The sequence below is a fragment of the Thermobia domestica genome, chromosome 9, assembly GCF_964235325.1.
Source record: "Thermobia domestica chromosome 9, izTheDome1.hap1.1, whole genome shotgun sequence".
NCBI lineage: Eukaryota > Metazoa > Arthropoda > Insecta > Zygentoma > Lepismatidae > Thermobia > Thermobia domestica.
In genome coordinates, this window is record NC_137462.1 from 129,539,294 (window position 1) to 129,566,882 (window position 27,589).

The 27,589-nt window shown below is 34.8% G+C and overlaps 1 protein-coding gene across 1 annotated transcript; it reads left to right on the top strand.

Annotated features, from left to right (window-relative positions):
• The first annotated feature begins 2,183 nt into the window (after positions 1–2,183).
• LOC145695016 (uncharacterized) lies at positions 2,184–27,231 on the top strand. Its single transcript, XM_081771843.1, has 3 exons — positions 2,184–2,519; positions 20,765–20,951; positions 24,829–27,231. The coding sequence occupies exons 1-3, from the start codon at positions 2,286–2,288 to the stop codon at positions 25,014–25,016; spliced, it is 609 nt and encodes a 202-aa protein (XP_081627969.1). The 5' UTR covers positions 2,184–2,285; the 3' UTR covers positions 25,017–27,231.
• Positions 27,232–27,589: the final 358 nt, after the last annotated feature.

Below are 27,589 nucleotides of genomic sequence, written 5' to 3' on the forward strand. Positions count from 1 at the left end.
CTAAAACCAGCAAAAAAAAAAAAACTTTATATAACATATAGTCCGGAAATGAATAGGGGCGAAGCTAGACAGTTCCGAGAGTGGGGAAAAGGAATTTCACACCTGCCTACCGGAATAATGATAAAGGCTAGGAAATGGGTTCAGAAATGCATTAAAATCATATCTGCTTGACCTGTTAACCGCATATTACATAACTGCGCTAGAGATTCTTCATACGTCATGTAGGAATTCACTGAATGTCTGTATTGTAAGCAACTACAGCCACTCCCATTATCTCTGTGAGTATACCACATTCCTTTGGCCCTGAGCAGTGTAAGAATTGCCAGGGAGATGGGAGAAAACCTTCCTCTGTACAACTGGATATTTTCCATAAGTTGTGAATTTCCACATGTTAATTTTCTCTTCATCCCCCATGTAAAACATCCTTTAATTCCCATACTGGCCCTGCGGTTAATACAACCATGTTAGGCACGCTTTGCTTTGACCGCCATTTTGCTGTCATCCATGTATCACAACTTCGTACTGTATTTTGTCTATCTTCATTGCACTGTTGCATTACCCGTGCCGGAAAGTCATTCCGTTAATCCCCAGACGATATATGGGCAATCCCTTGCGCACTTTGTCAAATATTTGAACATGCATTTCTCACCCGCTTTCCTAGCTCCGGTCATTATCTCAGTAACCAAGTGTAAAGTTCCTTTTCCCTACATTCGAAGCTGTCTAGCTCCGCCCCTGTTCATTTCCGGACTATATGTTATATAAAGTTTTCTACTTGTATCCGCCGAAATTGCAAGTTTGAAACACCTATGTTTAATATCTCCTTATTTGAGTATAGAATGCCTTGTTATACTATTTTAACCTTAGTTGCAAATTCTGCTGGCGATCAAATATCGTGGTTGAACTTTAGGTTCAACGTATTTTAGAAGGTTCGTAACGCTAAAAATAAATAAATAAATAAATTAATTAATTAAAACAACAATAAGAAACAAGACTAAATGTCATACTACTTTGTCTAGTAGTCGAAGATAGTAGCATGAAACAAAGAGCTAGTAATTTGTCAAAGAAGAGACCAAATTATGAAACGATCTACTATATGCATTATATTCTCAAAACATGATCATTTTATTTAGTTTACTTCCTTACATTTTAAAAATGTTATATTTTTATAATCAACAACATTGATACTATTCATGGCGTGTGGTGAAAGTAAATTGCGGGGCCATTACTGTAAGTGCATGAGAATTCCATTTCAACATGAAAAACTTATTTTGCGCCAATTTTTACTTTATCAAATTAATGTTGGTAATATAATAATGTGATTGCCCTTCACGACATTATATTATACTCTAAAATATCTTTAAAAGTCATTATTTACCGCCTCTAAATATTTTGAATTCGAAGAATGAATTAGAAATAGTAAACTAAAGTCTGTCTATTGAAAGCCAATGGTGTGCAGATGCCACACCGCCGGATTTAGCTTTCTTTTGTGTACAGGCATGATGTGAAACATTAACGCGAGAAATTAAGATATTAAAAAACAAAATCGTTCTTACAGATTTATTAACGCCATAGTGACATATGTTATAAGGACGTACCTTTGAAATTGCTTTCTCCTAATCCAGGAACAAAGCTATTAGACAACGTCGCCCAACTTGCATTGGATATTGTGAAAAGGAGAAAACACCTTAAACGTCAGAAGGTTTAAGCCGGCCCACTCCTAAGTGTGGGGTGTGAAGAAACCGCCTCAATTCCTTCCCCTACAGAATGATACTGACAGTCTCTTTGTCTCTTTGTCCCTTTGTTTCCTTGTGTTACTCGGAAGATTTTTTTCATAGGTAGTAATAATAATCTACTGATATTTTCTCTTAATACAAGTAACGGAATGAAAATATTACAGCCACAGTTAGTGAACATTAGTAAATTGGAGAAATAACAGGAAACAAAAGTGAATTCAAAAATCCTATTTCCAGAGATCTTAAGTTACAAATAATACGAGAAGAAATGTAGGAGAATAATTACAAAATGAGGCCTTGGTTTCTGGCAATAATTTCATACAAACAAACGTTAACTTCTACAAAACGGGACATTGGGAAAGCTAACAACATTCAAAAGTTTATCAATATGTTAACACAAACATGATGACTTTCTTATCAGTAGGTCGAGGAAAATCTACTAAATGTCACTTGCGTGACCCGTTGAATCGCTTAATGCTGAGGAGAACACAACGCAAAATATTTAGTACGTCTAGAAGTAGGAAGAAACCATATTAATTTCTTGCTGCTAAAATGAGGTTTTGGATTTGTGTTTTGTTTACAACACTAGTGTTATTAATAAACGAAAATAATGCCCGTACGGTAACAAATAGTTCTTCATCAGCTGCAGAAAATCTAATACCAAATGACTCTTCTGAAGAAGAATTTTCCAATAGTGTTACGGAAGATGAAAACCCTCATACCAGACACATTCAAGTTCCTGAGAATTGTTTAAGGCACTACTCAACGCATCCTTCAATTAATCAGGTTTGTATACGTCTTTATAAAGTTTTTTTTTTTTTTCGTAGAATTAAATTGTATTGGGACATGTATTACTCTTTGGTTAGTATAGTGCAAAGTAAAAGTGAAATAGTAAAATAGTCTGTAATGAAATGCACGCTCTCTGCGCTGGTCTAATGTTAACGGACGCACATTCGGTGCATATGGTCTCTGTTTCGATTCCCAGTGGGAGAACATTGAAAGAACGTATTATGGTGATTCATAAGTTTCACTTTAAACTGCAAGTCAATGTCTCACATAACCTAGGTGCTGGGAAGGGGATACTAACTTCCAATAAACAAAAGAAAATTATTATTATTATTATTATTATTATTATTATTATTATTATTATTATTATTATTATTATTATTATTATTATTATTATATATAAACGATATCCCATTGTGCCTCCATCTTTAGATCGCTAGAAGGCGATACGTAGTAAACGTGCTCTTAAAAATGTTGTGCGTCAGAGTAGAGCTTTTCTTATCTCTGATATTTGAAATGCTTTAAAAGGGAGAAAATCTCAATGAAGTTTGCTCCGTCTCTTCCCATTGCTCACTTCGGCGTACTTTTTCGACATAATGATAGAAAGAAATAATGCTCTCTCAAAGAAAAAGAAAAGAAAAGAAAAGAAAAGAAAGAAAAAAGAAAAAGAAAGAAAGAAACACTATATTCTCGGTAATCGCTTCACTCCTTGTGAAGAAAAATGCCGAATTAGAGAAAGTGCTGGATTGCTGAGACACTTAAAATTTTGTTTTTACTACATCCTTTTGCTGGGCTGAGCAGCAGTGGATTTTTGAGAACATAATCTTTATAACCTATTGTATACCCCCAATTCGTTGGGCAAATTTAACCTTATATGTATGCCTTTGGATGCTATGACTGAAATCGCCAATTCAAGACAATCACTTTCCTATCGTTTGAAATCTTAAATATGAAATTAAAATTTTACACATTTTTGCTGTAGAGTCAGAACACGGTTTAATGTGGTAACGATATTCTGAAAGAGAAAGACTAAAATGTTTTGACGCCCAGATTTCTGAGAAGCTGAAGTAGTGAGTGTACGGTAGTCCTTAAAAGTAACTTTACAATAAAATATTACAAGTGAAACATTTGAATCCCAAGATAACAACACACTTACGAAGGAGGTATATTTTACAATAAAACCACAAGCGATAATTTCATTGCTACTTTGTTTGTGTGCTACAGTCTTAAATTCTTATAATCCCAATATTTTGTGGGCATTTCTTCCTTAGTGTTTTTCTCCATTCTGAATCACGTGCATTTTTTCTCTCTCTAAAAGGGTCATTATGGCTTTCTTTTAATAAGAATTGGTATTTGTTAATAAAATGAAACAAATGATTGGTGAATGAAATAGGTTGATTTTGAATTTTTCACTATGAATAAATGACCAGAGAATCATTTAAAACTCAAACATAAATTGCTGCGGTATACGTACTGACTACATTATGTCCAGTATGTATATACATACTGACTACACTATGAGTATGTCCAATTCAAAACTTGTCTTTTTCTCCCTGTAAATTGGGAACGAAGAATTATGTATTGTATCATACACAACAACATATTTCACTTCGCTTTACGTTAATATATTAAAGTTGATCCCGTATCATCGTTACGATATATATCCAGGTTCACTGTAGATCATTTAACGACTATATTCGGTTGGCAGGTGAATAACGGTAGAAATTATAAGCTAGTTTCTGAAAAATTGTTTACTGGTTTTTAAAGTGAAATTCATAGAAAGGAGAAATTTTTGTAACGTTATCAGATTCTACTTTCTTGAAAAGAATTACATATAAACTAAAACACTAAAGATAGCAAGGTAAACAGAAAGCTCAACTTGGTACAGAACATGGAACAATTGATAATTCAATACTACTGCTACTACTATTACTTTTACTACTAGTACAACAACAACAACAACAACTACTACTACTACTACTACTACTACTACTACTACTACTACTACTACTACTAATAATAATAATAATAATAATAATAATAATAATAATACCCAGACAGCATGTTTGCTTACCGCAAGCTTGCCTGTTGCTTTTATTTGATTTTATTTCGCTTTGGCTTATACACAAAAGCTTATTTCTGCTTAGCGCAAGCTGTAGTGCGGGCAACCCACGCTTCACTTGCGAGACGCTTTTCTTTAGATTGAAGTAAAAAGCCAGCGCGCGTTCGATTTTCAGTTGTTCTCAAAAACCACGTGACGCTGACCTCAACTTTCGGCGACAAGGTAGTGTTCGCGTTGTTAGCGTCTTGTTAGCATTCAGCTTGAATAAAGGACAAACTTAATTATTTTTTTAATTGTGCCGTCTAGTACTCTAGTACTCTGGTCCCACGTACCTATAATATGGCTCTTTATTTCCTCATACTTCGGTAACCATAAGGCATAACGAATTATAGTATTTATGTATAAAGCATAAATGTGAACATAGATGGCAGCAGATTTGAGCCTACTTATTTCGCGAAAGAATACAGAACTGTTGCAGATATTTTAATATAAACTTCAAGTTTAACTCGCAGTATAAACTTCTCTGAATGCTGTGTTTAAAGTATAAACATTTTTCTGCGTTTTTATATAAAAAAGGGTAGAAATTTCAAGTACTCGTGGCTAATATAACAACGTATTAGATATTTGTACGAAGCAACGGCGCGTTGCTTGCATATCTCTGGCCACAGAGAAGGTGTTGCCTTCTACGGCCCGCCCATCCATTGGATGGGAATGAAACTCTTGTTAAAAAAAAAAAAAAAAAAAAAAGCGTTGCTTGTAACAACTAAAGCGTAACAATTATGCTTACTTTAATGTTTTGCAAAAGCGGATGGGAGAGTTGGCTGTTTTCACTGTTGTTGCATTTTCTTCAATAATTGGGAAGGCGAGGGGAAAATATATTGTAGCAAGATTTAGTCAGACGGTTAAATTCTACTGATTTCATACTGTTTTATCTAAATTCGCTTACTGTAAGCTGCCATGTAACTTGTTTGGCGTGTTTTCGCTTGCAATAAGCTTAATAAAGCTTGCCATTGATGAGAATACGCTTATACTTGGCTTGCGTTTGAGATAATTTGACTTGTGTTTAACTTGTGAAGACAAGCTTGTGCAAGCCTTGCCCAGATGTAACTAACTAGCTTGCTACAAGCTTGCAGCAAGCTAATTGGCTTGCATAGTATAGCTTGCGGCAAGCTAATTGACCTTGCGACAGCAAGTTTGTGGCAACTTGCAGCAAGCTTAAATTGCTGTCTGGGTAATAATAATAATAATAATAATAATAATTGTTTATTTGCAGTATTAGGAAAAATTATGAATAAAATACAACAGTATGTCTCATTAATAAGTAAATAGAACTACAAGAACATTAGAGATACAGATTTCTTAATACAATAACTAACTAACTAACTAACTCTATGTCCTATGGAACCCGGAGGTTCAATGCCGCGTTCACAAAAGCTCTCCACTGACTTCTATCCTTAGCCAACTCAATCCAGTTTCTACTTTGTATTCCAATCTCTGCGAGATCCATCTTAATATTGTCCTCTCATCTGCGCCTAGGTCTTCCTAATGGTCGTTTTCCGATTGGTCTTCCAGTCAAGACTTTGAAAGCGTTTCTACTTTCTTCCATTCTAGCTACATGACCTGCCCACCTAAGCCTCCTAGACTTGACGACCCTAACAATGTTGGGTAAACCGTATAAATTATGTAGTTCCTCGTTATGAAGTTTCAGCCATTCCCCCATTCCCGTTCCTCTTGGGTCCGAATATTCTTCTCAGGATCTTGTTCTCAAATACTTTCAGTCTATGTTATTCCCTCAGAGTAAGCGATCATGTTTCCCAACCATACAGAACAATAAGCATGATTATCGTTTTATATATTTTAAGCTTCAAATTCTTCGACAGAATTCGCGACCCAAAAGATTTTGAACCGAATAGTAACACGAATTCCCTGCTTTTAGTCGACATTTAATTTCTTTGTGAATATGATTTTCGTCTGTTGATATTGATCCTAAATATTTGAAAGTATCCACCTTATCAAAAGTATTATTTAATATTTTAACGCCTCCACAATTTGCCGTATTACGGTCCCGACGCACTTCCATGTATTTAGTTTTCTTTGCATTTACTTCTAAACCCATGTCCCTGCAAGCGTTTAATAAGATCTCTGCATTTCTTTCTATTGTTCTCCTATCATCACCTATTAAATTTACATCATCAGCATATGCCGTAACCTGGTGAATGGTTTCTTAATAAAATGTTTATATTAATACTAAATTTATTTTATTTTGTCATTTTTTCGTGGTTTCTTAATAAACTAACATAAACAGACCTATTACTATTGCAGATGTATGTCATTCTTTATCCTTTTCTGAATCTGGGAATAGTTATTAAAATATTTTGAACAAAATACATGCTGCACAACTTAACTATTCACAAAGAAATTATACTAGGGTTTGTCATTTAATACTAATCTACTTTCAGTAAGTCAAGGTTTAAAATTATTGTCCATTGTTCGTACATAAAAGGAGCAAAATATTACTTAGTTTTGATGCATAAGTGTTTAATGCGTTTCTTTTGATCTGCTCCATCTTCGGATATACAGCAGAGTTACAAACTACAGTGTAATACTCTAATTTGGTCCAAACTAAAAGATGCATAACGAAATAAATGCATTAATATTCTTAAAATGTTTGTGTTGTAAAGAGACTAAGATTTTCGTAGCATCTCTACTTACTGAATTTACACGTTCATCAAACAAACGTTTTATGTCAAATGTTATACCTAAATTTCTTATATTTGGAACTTGTTCTAGATTTGCACAGGTTACATTATATCTAGTCACTATATAATTACTTTTTTTTCCTCCTCTTTCTAGGAATTTAGATTTAAGGCACAGATCAAATTACTTTTCCCTAACACTGTTTTTGTTATTAACAGTTATTTCATTTTTATTAGTCCAGTTGACTATTGCACATAAGGAACTTCTACGTCATTGTAGTTTCTAACAAATTCGTTTAGTTTTAAGTGTGTAGCATAGATGAGAATATCAACATGATGTATTAATTCAGGCAAATCGGTTCATAAATATTAATAATAATAGAGGCTCCAAGGAAGATCATTGTAGTATTTCACCTTGAATTGTTGTTCCTCTAAAAAAAAAAATCTCAAACTACTTATGAGACCTTGGAAACGAAGCTTATCGAAAAAAAATCAATATAGTACAGAGTCAAAAGCTTTTGCTAAATCTCTACAGTTCTTGTATAATATCTAACTGCATTTTTGATCACATAGCCTTTGAAATTGCTTGAGCTATTTGAAGGAGGGTGGTAAGTGTAGCGATGTTTGACAAAACCATGTTAGGACTATTATAGCTAACGTTTTATCTTAAATTGAATATATTCCTGAATAATACATTTGAATATTGTACTAAATACATTATTTAAGACAATAGATCTATAGGTCTTCACATTATATTTATCACTTACTTTACAAATAAACATAATGTATGACTTCTTTTGTAATTACTGCTTGTTGCAGTAGAATATTGAATGATTTGTTAAGTGTTGGAACTAGACAATCTTTACATTCTTTTATTATAATATTTTAAGGACCTACAGTGTCATGTAGTTTCACTAAATAATGTAGTTTACTATGTAAGAATTATGAAGTACTTTAATAGTACTTTCACTAAATTACATTCTGTTATTTATGGTATATCTATAAATTATGGGAATACCTGTTAGACGTAAAACTGCGTCCTGCTTCTTCATTTACTTAAAACTTTAAAATATTTATCAAACATGTATTTAAAAAGTATTTCTATCGTGCGTGTGTCACCAATAAAATTATCATCTACACAAATAACATTTGTTTTTGAAAATTTCGTTTATGATCACGCTAGAAAAGAGTAGTGTTATTTATCAAACTAATCTCCAAATTGTTATGGTGTCCTCTTTTTGATTGACAATATTTTTCTTAGATCAATTTTCTTAGTTTCGAGAACTTAAGAAATCATTTAAAAATTCCCAGTTTGCTTGTATTTCACATGAAGCTCCCTCTTCTTATTTCTTGGCCCATTAAATTCTCTAGTGCTTAATGAGTGATTTGTATGTACATTGTTGTTTTGAAATCAAAGTTTCGGTACATTTCCTCTACTAGACCTTATATACCCATGGTTCAAAACATTTTTTGACTGACAGCCAATTTTACGTAACGACCATAACATCGCGAAATAGTGTTTAAGTAGTAGTGGCCCCCGTATGCGCGAATTGACCTTGAACTCATTTTTGTGACGTCATAGGTCAAAGGTCAATGACCTTGACCCGGGGTCAATGACCTAGGGGTACCTAGGACCACCCCCTCTAAATTTTGGCAGGGGTACCATGGCCCACCCCCTAAATTTTGACAGGGGTACATAGGACCACCCCCTTAAATTTTGGAAATTGCCAAATCTAAAAATTTGGTATGGTAGCCTAGGACCATAGTATGTACCTCTATTAGTATTGGGTGTCTATGTCGTTCCCTTTCATGGGTAAAAAATTGCCAAAAATTCAAATTTCGGAGGTTTTTGACCTAATTTATCACCTTTGATGAGGTGTTATTATCCTATATAGTTATATGGGCGTATACAGGGGTTCATTCCCTTTCATAAGACATGGGTATATTTGTGCACCCCTTGAAAAATTTGGGAGGGGTACCTTGGCCCACCCCTTCAATTTTGGAAATTGCCCAATTTCAACATTTGGTATTATAGTACCGGACCCTAATATGTATTATGATAAATTTGGGTGGTCCACCTCGTTTCCTTCTAGGGGTACCAAATTGCCAAAAATATAAACGTAAACAATACGTTGTACCACGTGTTTGGTTTTTGGCTCAATTTATCCCCTTTGATGAGATGTTATTACCTTATATGGTTATATGGTCATGTATAGGGGTCCATTACCTTTCATAAGACATGGGTATATTAATGCACCCCGGGAGGGGTACCATGACCCACCCCTTAAATTTTGGAAATTGCCCAATTTCAACATTGGGTATTATAGTATTGGACCCTAACATGTATTATGATAAATTTGGGTGGTCCACCTCGTTCCCTTTTAGGGGTACAAAATTGCCAAATTTTAGTACAACCACATGTTTGGTTTTTTGGCTCATTTTATTCCCTTGGATGAGGTCCTATTACCTTATATGATTATATGGTCATGTATAGGGGTCCATTATCTATTATAAGACATGGGTACATTGGTGCACCCGGGAGGGGTCCCTTGGTCCACCCCTTAAATTTTGGAAATTGCCCAATTTCAACATTTGGTATTATAGTACAGGACCTCAATATGTATCATGATAAATTTGGATGGTCCACCTCGTTCCCTTTTTGGGGTACAAAAATTGCCAAAATATAAACGTTGTACCACGTGTTTGTTTTTTTTTTGGTCCATTTTATCCCCTTTGATGAGATTCTATGATTACAGGGATCTATTTCCTATCATAAGACATGGGCACCCTTCTTAAATTTTGGCAATGGGGGTCCACTGAAATTGTCCAATTGAAGCATAGTACAGGACCTCAATATGTTTCGGTGGTCCTATTACCAAATTTGTTTAGTACAACCACGTGTTCGGTTACTGACTCAATTAAGGTTATAAGGTATGGATGGGTATCCCCTTTCAATTTGGTAGGACCCTTCGGGTGTAGTACAGTCACGTGATCAATGATTTGGTTTTAATGCGCGACGAGGTCCCTGGTCAATGTTCTCTAGGAATTAGGTGGAAACTTTGAACAAGATTCTTGGCATTTAAAACTTTTTTTCAACTTTTCAAACTAAAAAAAAAATTAAAACAAAAAATTGAAAACGAAAACTTTTCAAACTAAAAAAAATCAAAACAAAAAATTGAAAACGAAAACTTTTAAACAAAAATCTTGAAACTAAAAAAATTTTCAAAACAAAAATTTGAAACGAAAAAATTTTTGAAACGAAAACATTTGAAACAAAATTTTGAAACGAAAAATTTTCAACAAAAAATTTGAAACGAAAAATTTTCAAACAAAAAATTTTGAAACAAATTTACAAACAAAAAAATTTCAAACGAAAAAATTTGAAACAAAAAATTTTCAAACAAAAATTTTTGAAATAATTTTCAAAACAAATTTCAAACGAAAAATTTTCAATTAGAATTTAAATCAAACAGTGATCAGCTTTCACGGTTAACCGTTAAACTTTATCCGGTTTTTAACTATTCGATTAACAAATAAACGGCTTTCAATTATTCGATTAACAAATAAACGGTTTTCAACTATTCGATAAACAGATGAACTGTTTCTTTCCTTTTCACACCAGTGAGTGCAAGAATTGTTGTACTCGCTTTAAATACGCACCATTTTTGAAACAAGGTGTTAGTGTTCATCATGGATACACAGTGGAAACATCCATTTACCTGTATTCTCGCAGGGCCTAGTGGGTGTGGAAAAACGTATTTTGTGAAGCGATTACTGTCACATCTCCCAACCATGATCAATGCAAAATTTCGTAAGATATACTGGTATTATGCAGAATGGCAAGACGTGTATGCAACAATGCCGGTTCCAGTAGAATTTCACGAAGGACTTCCACGAATGAAAGATTTTCAGCCTCAAGATGGACCACATTTGATTATTATTGATGACCATATGCGAGAAGTGAATAGTGATATTGTTGATATGTTCACAAAAGGATCACATCATCGAAATATTAGTGTGATTTTTATAACACAAAATGTATTTCATCAAAGTAAAGCAAATAGAAATATGAGTTTAAATTGTTCGTATTTGGTGTTGTTTAAAAATCCACGTGACAAGTCACAAATCAAGCATATGAGTTATCAAATCATGCCTGAGCATCCACTGTTTCTACAAGAAAGTTATGCAGACGCAACAAGAAATCCACATGGCTATTTACTGCTGGATCTTAAACAAGATACACCCGATGAAATGCGATTTCGTACAAATATTTTTCCCGACGATTTGCATCATTATGTTTACGTACCAACAAAACATGTTTAAATTATTGTGCATGTGAAAAGAATGACTTAGTCTGTCACGATGTCTCCTACAGTGAAACACGCTGATCTGCTACGTGCTCTGCACAAAGCTAAACCAAGATTGCGTAAAGCTATTATTGCCAATGCAGACGCTTCATTAATTCATAGTATTTGTGAATGTTGTTATAATGTCTTAAAAGGCAATGTTCCACTGACAAGTGCGCAGAAGTCAAGATTAAAGCGTTACAAGAACACGCTCCGCTATCTCGTAGACAATACAAAATCATTGGATAAAAAGAAGAAACATTTAGCCGTACAACAAGGAGGATTCTTACCTGCATTACTTGCACCTATTGTAGGAAGTGTGTTATCCAGTATTTTGTTTAAACAATAAACTTCATGGAACATAGCAAGAAGATGGTTTTAGTCCCACCAGAAATGGTTCAACGAATGCATGCATCATCATCCCGTGTGAGTGAAAATCGAGAATCTAATCTCGATCGTGAAATGCAATCCATATTGAATACATCGTATCCAAGTGATGAAGAAAAATGGAATCAGTACAATAGAATATTACAGAAATATCTTTATGTGATACGTAAACAAGAAGAACCAATACCACTTACAATTACATCAATGAAACCTGATGGTGACGTCCCGAATGTTGACGATAGCACGAAACAAGAAATTTTAGCCGCAATACCACAAATGTATCGTAAGAAAGCCGAACTACTATTCCGTCGTTTAAAACAAGATGACGCAATTACGTGGGATCATAAAGGAACAGTGTACATCAACGATAATAAACTACATGGATCCAATATTGTAGATTTAATGTGCGATGTGACTCGACCGAGGAAACATTCTAATCCTCAAGGCTGGGAATTGTTTTGCAACTACCTTGCATCGTCAAACACACCTCAAGAATTGATTGGTAATCCACGAAGATTAAACTATATTGTCAAGCATAATAGTACATCAGCATCTGAAGGATCTGCACCACCAAAACCGGCACCTGAATTATTTTCTTCCGGAGAAGAAGAAGAAGAAGAAGAAGATGATGATGATGTTTTAGAAGTCCGACCAAAAAGAAAACGTATCATTCCACAATGGTCAACGTACAAACCATGAACAAAAAGTTGAAATCCATTTATTACAATCCAGCACATCCTGCATCGTTTTCTACTGCAAAGAAATTATGGCAAGCCACAGGAAAATCTATACCTCTAACCAAAATAAAACTTTGGTTAAACAAACAACCTACCTACACGTTACATCGTCCTGTACGTCGTCGTTTCCGTAGAGATTTTTATCTTGTCAACAATATTGATGATCAATGGGAATGTGATTTAAATGATTTACAATCACTTCAAAACTATAATGACAATTACCGCTATATTCTTACAGTGATTGATGTGTTTAGTCGGTACGGGTGGGCTGTACCACTAAAATCAAAAAGTGCCGAGGATATAGTGAATGCATTTGAAATGATTTTCCAGGAAAGGAAACCAATTGTACTACGTAGTGATCAAGGAACTGAATTTACCAACAAGACAGTACAAAAGTTTCTCAGAAAACACAACGTGCAACATGTTACAACAAAGGATCCAGATATTAAAGCCAGCATCGCAGAAAGATTTAATCAGACATTGAAACATCGTATGTGGAAATACTTTACCAAATATCAAACATACAATTACATCAAAGTATTGCCTTTACTTGTAAAAGCATACAATGAAAGTCGGCATTCCAGTATTAAAATGGCACCTGCAAACGTTTCTCAGGACAATTTACTGGAGGTGTGGCATAACTTATACGACAAAAAGCTACAACGTTCAAAACAAGATACGGATTTATCTGTTGGTGATACTGTTCGTATAAGTAAAACAAAACGTATCTTTGACAAGGGTTACCTCGAGAACTGGACTTGGGAAATATTCAGAGTAAAAGCCATTGTACCAAGAAACCCACCAGTGTATCGACTAGAGGATTTAAATCATCAACTTATCGATGGTGTTTTCTACAGAGAAGAATTACAACCAGTACCGCTCCCTTCGACGTTCCTCATCGATAAAATATTACGTACAAGAACAAAAGGTCGCAGAAAGGAGTATCTCGTCCAGTGGAAAGGATATCCTTCCTCATTCAATTCGTGGATCCCTGCAACTTCATTGAAGAAGAAGAAGAAGAATGGAACCTGATCAAGATTTTTACGTTACACTTCCCAGTAATAGTTCCATGGATTATTTTCCAGAAAATACATTGACTTCATATATTACGAAATTACAACGACGTGTAGAGTTTCGCCAGAAATGGGATGTGGCAATTGTAGAGATTCATTATCCACATTCTTTGCTGAACATTAACAGTAAAAACAATAAAATATATTACAAATCATCAAGTAGTAATGATCAAGAACCGTGGAAGGTTGTAACGATCCCTGTACGCTATTATAACAATATACGGGATCTTATTCATGCAATTAATATACATCATAAAGAAACCAATTTATTTATATCTCATGACGCAACTAATAATATATGCCTCATAAGACATCCCAAAAAGGAAATCCATACTTCTGTACAATTGTCACCAAGTGTTAGTTTAATGCTTGGATTTGACCCGAAAAGTGATTTAAAAGATATGGAAAAGGGACAATATACACCGGATGTACGATTAGGCTTACCATCACAAATGTACGTCTATTGTGACATTATTGAATCTGTCATTGTTGGAGATACAATGGTACCCTTGCTACGAATTGTCAACATGGATCCTGTGAATCATACTTTTGGAAGTCATGCAGTACAAATCTTTAATCCTGCACATTATGTTCCGGTGGAAAAAATGAATTTTGAGCAAATACAAATCGATATAAGGGATAGCACAGGTCATCGGATGCCATTCACCTTTGGAACGGTGTGTACAAAACTACATTTCCGTCGTCGTCGTCATGACTGATCCGTATTTGCAATACTACCAAAAACAAGCGTTATCCGGTATCGGCAACGTCTATGTGGGAAGTCCTTATCAAGCAGGACATGGCATTGGAAGTTTCCTTGGTGGCTTATTTCGTTCAGTGTTACCACTTGTGAAGCAAGGCGCTAAAACTGTGGGAAAAGAATTATTAAAATCAGGTGCCAATATGATTAATGATGTTGTGATCTCGAATCAACCGCTGGAAGAATCGTTTCATCAACGTATGCAAGAGGCAAAATCGAATTTACAAGAAAAAGCTAAAAATAAGTTGAAAACTATGCTGGGAAGTGGATATCATAAACGAAAATGGGATGACTGCTCTCAGTTTGAGGTTGACCTTCCAACGATCAACAACACCATCAATCCTACAAAGAGACGTAAATTATCACATAAGAAGAAGAAGAGATCATTGGCATCGTCACCAGATATTTTTGATTAATTCAACGATGGCTTTCTTACATCATCAATCCTGTGAATGTGTAAAAAGTGAATTGGACATTTTTTCAACGTTGCCCACGCAAACCAGTGTTCTGGACAATCGTATTATAGGCTACAAACCAATTAGTTCAATAGCTGAAAATTCACCAATAGAATTTGTAGTGAGTGGTAGCAGTGATGAATATATTGATTTACCACAAACCTTATTATACATCCAAGCACAAATTGTGAAACCAGATGGTTCCTCCTTCATCAATACGGATAAAGCAATTGCACCTGTCAATGATTTTCTAAATGCTATGTTTAGTGAAGTACAAATCTACTTGAACAATAAACTGATTTCATTTCCGTCACATAATCATCCATATCGTTCGTACATGGAAAAACTACTCAATTATAGTGATGGAGCTAAAAATACACATTTACAAACAGCAATGTGGTTTCAAGATACGGCTGGTCATATGAACGCAACCACAAGTGAGAACAAAGGATTTCAACAACGCTATGAACTGACAAAACAAAGTATGAAATTCGATATGATTGGACATCTTCATTGTGACATTTTTAATCAAGATAAATTTTTAATTCATGGAGTGGAATTACGTGTGAAACTTATTCCTGCAAAGCCAAACTTTTGTCTCATGGCCGGTGAAAGTGGTGTCAGTGCAAAAATCAATATTCTAGATGCATCGTTGCAGGTGAAAAAAGTCAGCATCAGCCCTAGTGTCAAATTGGCACACAATAAAATTTTACAATCTACACCGGCAAAGTATCCTCTGACAAGGGTTCAAATGAAATCATTTACCATCCCGAAGGATATACAATCCAAAACTATTGATAACCTGTTTATGGGAACATTGCCAAATCGTATTATTGTAGGATTTACATCGAATGAAGCATCCAGTGGAACTATTACCACCAATCCATTTGAATTTCAACATCTAAACATTAATTTCTTTACATTGTACGTGGATGGAAAAGCTGTACCTTCAAAACCATTGCAACCCAACTTTGAAGAAAATCTCTACATTTCATCGTACCACACATTGTTCTCAGGCTCTGGCATACATTTTACCAATACTGGAAATACAATTTCAAGAGCCGACTACAAGAATGGATATACACTGTTTGTATTTGACCTAACTCCCGATTCTTCTGCTGGAGATTGTCACTATTGGAATTTACAACGACATGGAGCCATCCGATTGGAAGTTCATTTCCAAGAGAAATTAGCAGCACCTGCAAACTGTATTGTGTATGGAGAGTTTTCCTCACTCCTAGAGATAGACCACCAGCGCAACATTATCCTGGACTTTTAAATTACAAGGTACGTATACGTTATGTATCATTTCCATTCACGATGTTGAATACATTACAATTAGCTAGTGCTTTACACGGTAGTCCATTGTTCAGAAATCATTTTACCGGGGTATTTGCAAGCGATGAGTTGCCCTCACGGATTTCTCTTCCTCTGGCAATCATTGTAAATACAGATCCATCCACAAAACTAGGAAGTCATTGGATTGCAATTTATATTGATCATCGCGGTGTTGGAGAATATTTTGACAGCTATGGCCTTCCTCCTTATGTACCACAACATGTTGCATTCTTAAAACTTCATTGTATATACTATAAATATAATAATAGCCAAATGCAAAGTCTTGGTTCATCCGTATGTGGCTATTATGCTTATTTTTATTTGTGCTGTAAAGCCCAAGGAAAATCTCTGCGTGAAATTCAATATTTGTTCACAACAGTACCCACGGTTAATGATCGTAGACTGTTGCAATATACCTTCCAGGTAATTTTATCATATTTATCATTGTAAGTGTATTTGTTTTATCATCATCTATTTCTATACTAATCATCTTTTTCCTCGTTCTTTTTTACAGAATTCACAATACGAAGCTTTGCAAACGGGTGCTATGCTGCAAAACATGGAAACAAATCATCGCAATCAAGAAGAGGAGGCAGTCTAATGAAGAAACCCAGCTCAATATACAAACATTGTCAATAAGAAAGAAAAAGAAGAAACCAGAAAAATGAATAAAATACAATTTATGCTTATTTATGTGTTTTTATTGTCCATTCCATATACAATGTTATCAGATTCTCCTAAAGAACTGTGCGATATAAGACGAGAACCCTGTGAAAAGTTTCCACCTAATTCCTAGAGAACATTGACCAGGGACCTCGTCGCGCATTAAAACCAAATCATTGATCACGTGACTGTACTACACCCGAAGGGTCCTACCAAATTGAAAGGGGATACCCATCCATACCTTATAACCTTAATTGAGTCAGTAACCGAACACGTGGTTGTACTAAACAAATTTGGTAATAGGACCACCGAAACATATTGAGGTCCTGTACTATGCTTCAATTGGACAATTTCAGTGGACCCCCATTGCCAAAATTTAAGAAGGGTGCCCATGTCTTATGATAGGAAATAGATCCCTGTAATCATAGAATCTCATCAAAGGGGATAAAATGGACCAAAAAAAAAACAAATACGTGGTACAACGTTTATATTTTGGCAATTTTTGTACCCCTAAAAGGGAACGAGGTGGACCATCCAAATTTATCATGATACATATTGAGGTCCTGTACTATAATACCAAATGTTGAAATTGGGCAATTTCCAAAATTTAAGGGGTGGACCAAGGGACCCCTCCCGGGGTGCACCAATGTACCCATGTCTTATAATAGATAATGGACCCCTATACATGACCATATAATCATATAAGGTAATAGGACCTCATCCAAGGGAATAAAATGAGCCAAAAAACCAAACATGTGGTTGTACTAAAATTTGGCAATTTTGTACCCCTAAAAGGGAACGAGGTGGACCACCCAAATTTATCATAATACATGTTAGGGTCCAATACTATAATACCCAATGTTGAAATTGGGCAATTTCCAAAATTTAAGGGGTGGGTCATGGTACCCCTCCCGGGGTGCATTAATATACCCATGTCTTATGAAAGGTAATGGACCCCTATACATGACCATATAACCATATAAGGTAATAACATCTCATCAAAGGGGATAAATTGAGCCAAAAACCAAACACGTGGTACAACGTATTGCTTACGTTTATATTTTTGGCAATTTGGTACCCCTAGAAGGAAACGAGGTGGACCACCCAAATTTATCATAATACATATTAGGGTCCGGTACTATAATAACAAATGTTGAAATTGGGCAATTTCCAAAATTGAAGGGGTGGGCCAAGGTACCCCTCCCAAATTTTTCAAGGGGTGCACAAATATACCCATGTCTTATGAAAGGGAATGAACCCCTGTATACGCCCATATAACTATATAGGATAATAACACCTCATCAAAGGTGATAAATTAGGTCAAAAACCTCCGAAATTTGAATTTTTGGCAATTTTTTACCCATGAAAGGGAACGACATAGACACCCAATACTAATAGAGGTACATACTATGGTCCTAGGCTACCATACCAAATTTTTAGATTTGGCAATTTCCAAAATTTAAGGGGGGTGGTCCTATGTACCCCTGTCAAAATTTAGGGGGTGGGCCATGGTACCCCTGCCAAAATTTAGAGGGGGTGGTCCTAGGTACCCCTAGGTCATTGACCCCGGGTCAAGGTCATTGACCTTTGACCTATGACGTCACAAAAATGAGTTCAAGGTCAATTCGCGCATACGGGGGCCACTACTACTGTTTAGTTTTTGTTGATAACAAGATAAATTATATTAATTTAAATTTATAAATTCCTATAAATTAGCGAGTCTATGTAGGTATAATATTGACCATTATTGCTGAAGCTAGGGACCTTCCTTGGTACAGTTTGTATCAAAATTAATTATAATAATCATTAAATGCTTCATGATCTTCAAATTCTAATATTTCGCGACACATCTTAGAGACTGCGCGACATATTAGTGTGTCGCGACACGCCGGTTGGAAATCACTAATATATATACTATTGTTCATAGATGTATAAAAATTTTATGTAGCATTATTTCTATCTGAAGGAGTAATAAGAAGGAAAGCGAGTAGTAGTAAGAAGAACCAAACTGATCGATGATTTGGAATAAGAGACGAAAATATTGGGAGTTAAAAGAGGAAGCTGAAGATTGAGATAGGTGGAAGTAACATTTCCAGGCCCTAACCTAGATAATAATAATAATAATAATAATAATAATAATAATAATAATAATAATAATAATAATAATAATAATAATAATAATAATAATAATAATAATAAACCTTGGAGTAACTCATTAGTCCCAGGACCTGTCAACAGAAAGAATACTTATTATTATTTTAACTTTTAAAGTCACTACTTATCTCCTCATGTTTTGCATTATGAACTGATTTCGACAATTATCTCCTTTAGCCCTTTTAGGATGTTTGGTAACTTTTGTTACCATGGTGTAGTATCGTCTTTGATCACTTATTCAGGTTCTATAATAAATATTGAAGCCGGGTTTTTTTATTGGTCAGGTCAAGAATGGACCAAAGAACATTCCAGATGCGTTTTGGAAGCAGATGGTCAACTTGGAGGCGCAACTTGGAGGGGAGGAGGGGCGTGACTTTTTTTATTTTTTTCTTAAGGCAAGTTTCACAAATTTTTCACCCCTTTACTTTTTCAAGATTGAAACTTTGCATACAGATTGTGTGTACCTTGGGTATTTCTCAATTGTTTTGAGATCCCTACGTGAAACAGGGGCCGGGCACGAGGGGCGCAAGTATTCCGAGGGTTGGTTTTTTTTAGAAAAAATCCAGTTTTTCCTCATTTTTCCGGTTCAAGTGTATGATACAGATATGTGGGTAGTGCCGTTGGAAAGTGGAAAGAGCTGCTTTTCATACAGAAGAAAATGTGGTTTGTGGTTACTCTAGTCCAAATAGTAATGATGCAGTAAATTTTTATAATATGTATATTTATGTATATATTTGTATATATAGGGCCTAAATTCAGACTTTCAACAATATTTTCCGCCCTTTGTCTTGAAAATACAAGATTGAAATTTTGCACACGTATTACGTACATAAGAACGATTTTTTTTAAAAAAAATCAGATCCCTGCGTCAACCCAGGCCCGGTCCAGTTGGGCAATGTGTTTTGGCGGGATTTTTTTTTAAAAATAGTTTTTTTTTTTTTTTTAATTTTCTGGTTTAGGTATATCATACAGACATGCGAGTGGTACCGTTGAAAAGGGCTCGTTATAGTAAAGAAAATGGCGTTTGAACCATGACTCTAGGTCAAATAATAGTGACACAGTACATTTTTGAAGTATATTTTTACCGACATCAGTTTTCAAGATAGAAGATTGAATTTTTGCACACATAATAACGTACTTGTTCCTTAAAAAAAAAAAAAAAAAAAATCAGATTCCTACGTGCACCCAGGCTCGGGCCAGAAGGGCGCAAACATTTCGAATTTTTTTTTTCGAAAATATCTCTAATTTTTTAGTATATGTAGTAGTTTATTTTCTCAAAATGACTGTACTCCTGTTATATAACAAAATAGTTCAGTAATATCTGCAGCATGGTCGATTTAATTTTAAAGTGGGAGTGAGGAATTTAAGTAGTATGCCTGTACTTTATTCTTGTATAAGGTACAGAGCTCATATTCTACATTTTGATTGGTAAATGTCATTTATTAGTGACTAAAATTATGTCATGATCTCCTTTGTTGGCACTTGTTTTAATTATTCAAACTACTTTTAGTCATTTTACAAGATCCTTTAGTCGTATCGAAGTTAAAGTTACTAGTTTGGCCATTTACTTACAGATTGCAGGAGAGTGGTCTGGTGCTTTCACATTTCTTCAGCTTGGTTGGTGTTTTGATATTAAAGCAACTAAATTTAATTCCACCACCTTGGTATTACGTATTATGCACCGTGATGAACAGCCTGACTGGATAGCGACTTGCTACTGGCGGCAACGTGGTGTATATTATTGTTCGGAAGATGGATCACGTAAGTATTATTATTATTAGCTTGTTCATTGTAAGAAGTATTTAGGATACGACTGAAGTTACACAGAATATCTATTTTCTTATGCTACTTGGTAAAAAGAAATAGCTCAGTAGGAAATGATATGGTGCTGGCAAGAAATAAAACGGGAACCCCTCTTCGGAAGACTCCGTGGAGACTACATTCGCAACTAATTCGCATTGTCAAATGTTTAGCCAACAAATGGTACTTCGATTAGGTATTAGATCCCGTTGTGGTCTCTTTCCCGTTGAAGAAAAGTTTTAGCAAAATAACAGGCATTCGCATGTTGCGCGTAACGTGGTAAACTTCTAAGATGAACATGAAAATGAACACTTTAGTTGACGATTTAATAAACCCTCTCACGTCAGAGATCCTCCCCAGCTACAGCTCATGGGCTTCAGGAGTACGTCTCAAACACATAGTTGGACATAGTACATCATTAGTACATTTTAAAGGCTCATTCTCACTCTGCATCGTCGTGGGTATAGCAGTCCTTTTGGACATTGACGGTGGACCTACGCAGTACTTAATTTGTACTTTTATTGTATTCTCGTGACTTTATCATGCATCGCACAGAGCAGTAAGCTTAACGATTTCACATATGTACTTAAGCTGTCTGCCACATTTGGGGTTGCTACTTCTGCTACTCCTCTTCCAACTCTTTTTGTTCTACTTTTTCATTATTTTCTTCTTGGTTCAGTATTTTTACGTCTGTCTAAATATTGTTTGAAAGTTTGTCATATTGGATCAATTTCATCTATTCTTAGGATCTTCAATTTCATGTATTCTATTCTTAGGCTACTTAGGATCAAAGGAGTAGCAAAATTAAATGTATATTTTGTTTAGCACAAAGTTTCTTGAATTTATAATTTTTTTTTAATGCGTATTTACATAGAGTAATTTTCCCAGAGTAGGTATCTCCTACGATGGTCTCAATGCTTCAAGTTTTCAAAGACAAAACTATTCTTAAAGTGACCATAAAGAAAGCGAACTTCAATTTCATTCAGTTACAACTTACATTTACTTTGATTAGCTAATTAAAGATAATCGAGTCCAAAGTTTAGTCTAGATTAAGTTCTGATAGTCTTAGCTTTTCAAATGTGTTATTTAGAGCTATATTCAATGAAGTGTGAATTTATCATAATGCCGTTTACATCAACATGATATCTCAAACCGTTCCAAAGACATTAAAAGCATGAGTAGAGATTGCCGCACTTCTTAAGATGACGTACCTGTGGTATATTTTTGAAATGATCGCTGTTTTCCTTTCCTTCTATAACATCACAACAAATTTTTTTGACACTTGTATTTACGTGGTGACTCAGTAGTAGAGCGTTCTCCTCTGATGCATGAAGTTCCTAGTTTGATTTCATCTCGCACCAAGTGGTATTTGAAATGAATACAGTGTGTGAGAGGAGTTTCGGGATTATTCCGTTTCCTTCCAATTTCTTCATTTCATAATTTCATTCATGCTCATCACCGTCTCTTTTAGCCCACCTAGCATCACTGTGAGACTGTAACTGAAAGATGTAATTTAATATCAATTACAAGTTTAGGAGTTACATAATTTTAAGTAATGTTTCAAACTTAATCTATGTTTATGATATTTCCGGAACGGTTTGCGGCATTAAGTTGTTGTAAACAGCATTACGTCCATTGAGAGCTATCTACGTCATTGAAAGTGATACTTATCTAAGCAGTTTTTCAAAATAAAACGTTTGAAAACATTAAAACTTGTAACTTTATTCCTATATGTGCGAAATTCGTAATATCATACGTATTCGACACTAAAGTATTTTGGATGTGCATTAGACTGACCGTCTGACTTGCGTTATTCCTGTTGTAGAGACCTTTAAGATTTATTTGGGAAGCACTGTAGCTTTGTTACATTGTGACACTAAATAACGAGTGAGGCATTGTCTATAACATGTAGATTTGAAATATGTAATAATGTGAAGTAGTGCTACTTGGAAAAAATGAATTTGAAAGTACGTCAAACAATGTTCCCCATGGAAACATTTGCATTGTATGAATTTTTTTCTGAGTTTTTTATCAATTAGTTTAAAAGTTATAAATTACTCATAAAATAAATAGTATATACAGTAAGAGTGTAAAGCAAAATTGACGACGTATTAGAGGATGCACAGTAAAACCCCGATTATGTGCGGAATTGGGTGACAAGGGTACCACGGATAGCGAAAATCGCGAATAAACCGAAAAAAAGACTAAAAACGAGGTGCAGAAAAAATCAGCATAGAAACTGTATTTTATTGTACAATAAACATAATAAAACTTTAAAAATACCTTTGCTCTACGTCTAAATTAGTAAAATAAAGAGCTGTAAACAAAAAGAAAAAACATTCGAGGTACATCTATCAATTTGCCACCTTCGCACTGTAGGACCTAATGTGTTTTCCCACGTGTTAGCTTTTTTTTTTCTTTTCTCTTTTTTATTTTAGTTTCGTAATTAACGCTTCAGTTGTCGTCTGCGAACTGTTACTCCTTAGTGAACAATGAACGTAATTTGCTACCACGTGAAAATCACTCTTCCCAATTCCCGTTTTCATGTCTTACACCGTTCGGCTTCTGCTTATTAGAGTAGAGTTGGACTTCGAAACGCGCTCTATTGCTGGAAACACTGACTTTTGCAATGCAATATATTCTTATGTTTTAGAGCAGCGTTTCCCAACCGGTGTGCCGCGGCACACTGGTGTGCCGCGAATGGACCGCTGGTGTGCCCTGAGGAAATCGAATCAAAATTATTAATTTTATAGCAACCAAATTGCAAGACATAGGGAAAAATTTATATTTTTGTATTTCACATTACTATGAATTTCTACAATGGAAAAAATTACTGTAATTGTAATATATTATTCAACATCTATTACTGTGTAGCAGACAGTATTTCGGCTCGTACACATTTCCACGGTTAGCTGCTATGTTACGCTTCAATTGAGAGTCATACTAACACCGAAAAGTGGAAGCACTTGTACGGTACGCGTCAAGTGAACGTTCATAGAACACTCATTCGCACGTGAATGACAGAACAACACTTTGTTCAACAGCTATATTTTGACTTCGACGCATCGCAAGCTGTGTGATTGCAATAATATGCACCGGTTTGGCTAAAACAGCAAAGTTAAAAGTACGAGACATTTGTTTGTTCGTTCGTTATTTAGTGATCTTCGTTCTTAGTGAAAGGTTGGATACAGATTTCCAAAAAAACAAAAAAAAAACGTATTTTTAAAAATTTTAGTCCTATATTTCATTGCAATTGTTTTCTATTTTAAAATTATAATAAAAAATAAGCATAATGAATTAGCATAGGGGAAAACCAGTGATCGAGCTTTCATCTCTGTGAGAAGATGATCAGTAATCACAGATAAAAAATTACCATTTTATTTTAGATTAGCAAATAATAATAATAATAATAATAATAATAATAATAATAATAATAATAATAATAATAATAATAATAATAATAATAATGAGTGTGCCGCGAGAATTCAAGATACACCCATAGTGTGCCGCAAGTTGAAAAAGGTTGGGAAACGCTGTTTTAGAGCATACAAACAGTGCTTATTTCCATGCAGAGTGTCAGTCCGCAGCGACTATTTATGAAAAACTTATTGAGGGCGGCTGCAGGAGGGTTAAAAAATAAATTTTCTCGGCTCTCGCGGATAGTCGGGGCTTTACTATAATTGCTTGGAGTAAAATACCAGAAATCCCAACAGGATATGAATTAGGCGATTTATATCTAAGTTTGGTGAAATATATTAGCAAGCAATAATTTTGGGTGTAAAATCTGATCAACTTCGAATGATGGACTTAATCATGTGTTTTTTTTTTCTACCTTCAGGATACGACGTTGTCCGCTTCGGTGGTGGTACTTCAGACAATTATATGATGATGACGTTATGCTTCCAAGAATTTGGGTATACAATCGAAACATCGCTCGCCGTGGTTAAAAATGGTTACAATTTAACACAAGAGAATCATAACCATCTACGAAATTTGAGTGCCACACCTTTGTACCCTTGTATTTAATACTTTAGAAATTTCTACTTTTGTATTATTAACACTGATATGAAAAGATCAATAGTTTGTAGTCTGTATATTATAAACTAGTGCATATAATATAACATAAGAGTCATTTCCAACTGAATGACCTATGACGTCATAGTTTGCTACTCCCCTGCTCAGAAAGCTACACAGAAAGGGAAAGGAGCAAGAAGGTAACCTGACATCGAAAAAAGATAATGGTTACAGGGAATGATAACATCTATAACGTAGTTAGTTACAAGTGAATCCTGCCAACACTTGTCTACTCCATTCTCTTACCTCATTCCCTTCCCTCCTTTGGAGATTAAGTTACCGTCTCTTCTTTTCTCTGATTGTAAAAGCACGCTACTACGTCATACATCTGCCAGTTGTAGATCATTGTAATATAATATACAAGAAAGGTGCTATAAATTTAACGAAAACAAAAACCAAGCTGATGTTTCAAAAGTGTTGTACGCTTCAAATGACCATAAATAAAGTAAAATAATAATAATAATAACTTTTTAGAACCGATTTGTTTTCGTATGTGTAGTGCATTAATAGTTACTATGAATTTAACTAACCAAGGATACATGAAGTCGTTTCTTTATATTATTTTTTGTTGTTAAAGAACTTAGCACAGATTTTTACTTTTCTCTACACAGTAAAAAATGGTTGTGTTAATTCAACTCAATTTTAACACAGGGCAGTGGTTCCAGCGTGACTACCACTATGCGGTGTTAATTCTACACAAACCCCGCGGTGGTGGTGTTTAGCACAGTGGGTATATTACGTTTTTAACACACAACTGGTGTTTTGCGGTGTTAAATTCGGATCTGTGTTAGTATTTTCGGCGTTGATTCGACACCATGTCTGGGTCAGTAGTGTGAGGAAATATGTTGAGTGTTACTCGTGGCGGTGTTGCACCAACACGAAGAAAGTAACACAGTGTGTAGTGTGTTAGTTATTTTGTGTTCATATTGCATCATGTCAAGCATCAATATAACACAGTATCTGTATTATTTCAACATCATTTTTTTATTTCAACACACAATCTGTGTCATAATTCAATGTCAAAGCGTTATAAGTAACACCGTTTTGGTGATAATTCAACACTTCCTGTGTTAAAATTCAGGATCAGATCAGCAGACGAACACCGTTTATGGTGTTAGTTCGACTCTACTTCTGTGTTACTACGACACCTATTTCGGTGTTGAAATAACTCTGTGTGCGGTGTTGATGTAACCATGTGTTGGAAAAGCTTGTGGTGTGCATACTTACGCTTACCGAAGATTCTAATTTTTAAATAAGAATAGTAAACTACAGAACACTTCATTTAGAAAATCTTCATTTTTTAATTTTTTTTCGTGCTCTCCAACATTTATTGTGAAGTATTTCTTGGTGGTGCGAAACACAGCCTTCACCAACATCTTGTTCAGAAATGAGAGGAAACTCTTACCTATATCCTTATGTTTGCCTCTTAATTGTATTTCTACTTGTTTTCCGCCATGTTTGAAATACAGTCTCCAGTGTTGACTGGTGAGCTCTAGTGCATTGTAGAAGTGACAGAGCAATATGATGTTGTTTCTCGCTGTTGACATATCTCTTCAGAAAAATTATGTAAAACAATTGAGAACACATCACCGCAGTTTGCATGTTGAAATTTTGCGAATACTTTGATTTGTTTAAGTATTTCTTTCTACTGTGTTTTCTGTAGCTTCAGCACATAAGCGTTTGTAATTAGATGCCGAACATGTTTGGCAATCACGCAGAAAACAACACCAAAGATTCTACGCTTATGTTAATTTAGCACACAGGCTATGTGTCATTTGAACTATGGCCATTTGACACACAACTCCAAATGGAGAGTGAGTTGTTCTAACGACCTGTTTGTGTTATATTTTAACACAATTGTGTTAACACATAGGCATGTCGTTGAAATAACACAACGATTTTTTACAATGTAGATCAACCAATAATCAGTTTTTAGTTCTAACATATAAGTATTGCACCTATATCGTTAGTGATCATTTTAAGCGTACTGAGCAAAACAAATCTACGTGTTATTGTCTGTCAAATGCACTAGGTATAGGTCTTATTACAACATAATGAATTTGCAACACAGTTGAAAATGTATTATACCATATAAATCTTAACTGTAACTAAATCAATTCATTTTATATTCTTTAAAGCATCTCAATAAAATGTTATTTATATAAAACCTCGTAACATAAATTTAAAATTTAGCAAAGTTATATTTCTGTATTTAGTGATAGATATTTTGATATATGTTATTTCCCCTATCACTTTCATTTAAAGTTTTTTTTTTCTTTTTTGTCATCTTACCGAAAACCCTGTTACATTCAGGTAACATTTTCATTTTTGAGTGACGAAAAGAGATGGGAAAAATTGGTGATCGTGAACAAATCAAATTTGAGATTTCAACGGATTTATACGTTTCATGGACCACAGATACAAAAAAAAAGTTTTTTTTTTTTAATTAACCGTTTGTTCGTCTGTTCATCTGTTCGTCTTGATGTACACTCACCTAGAGACCATACCGTTCAACGTATCTCAAC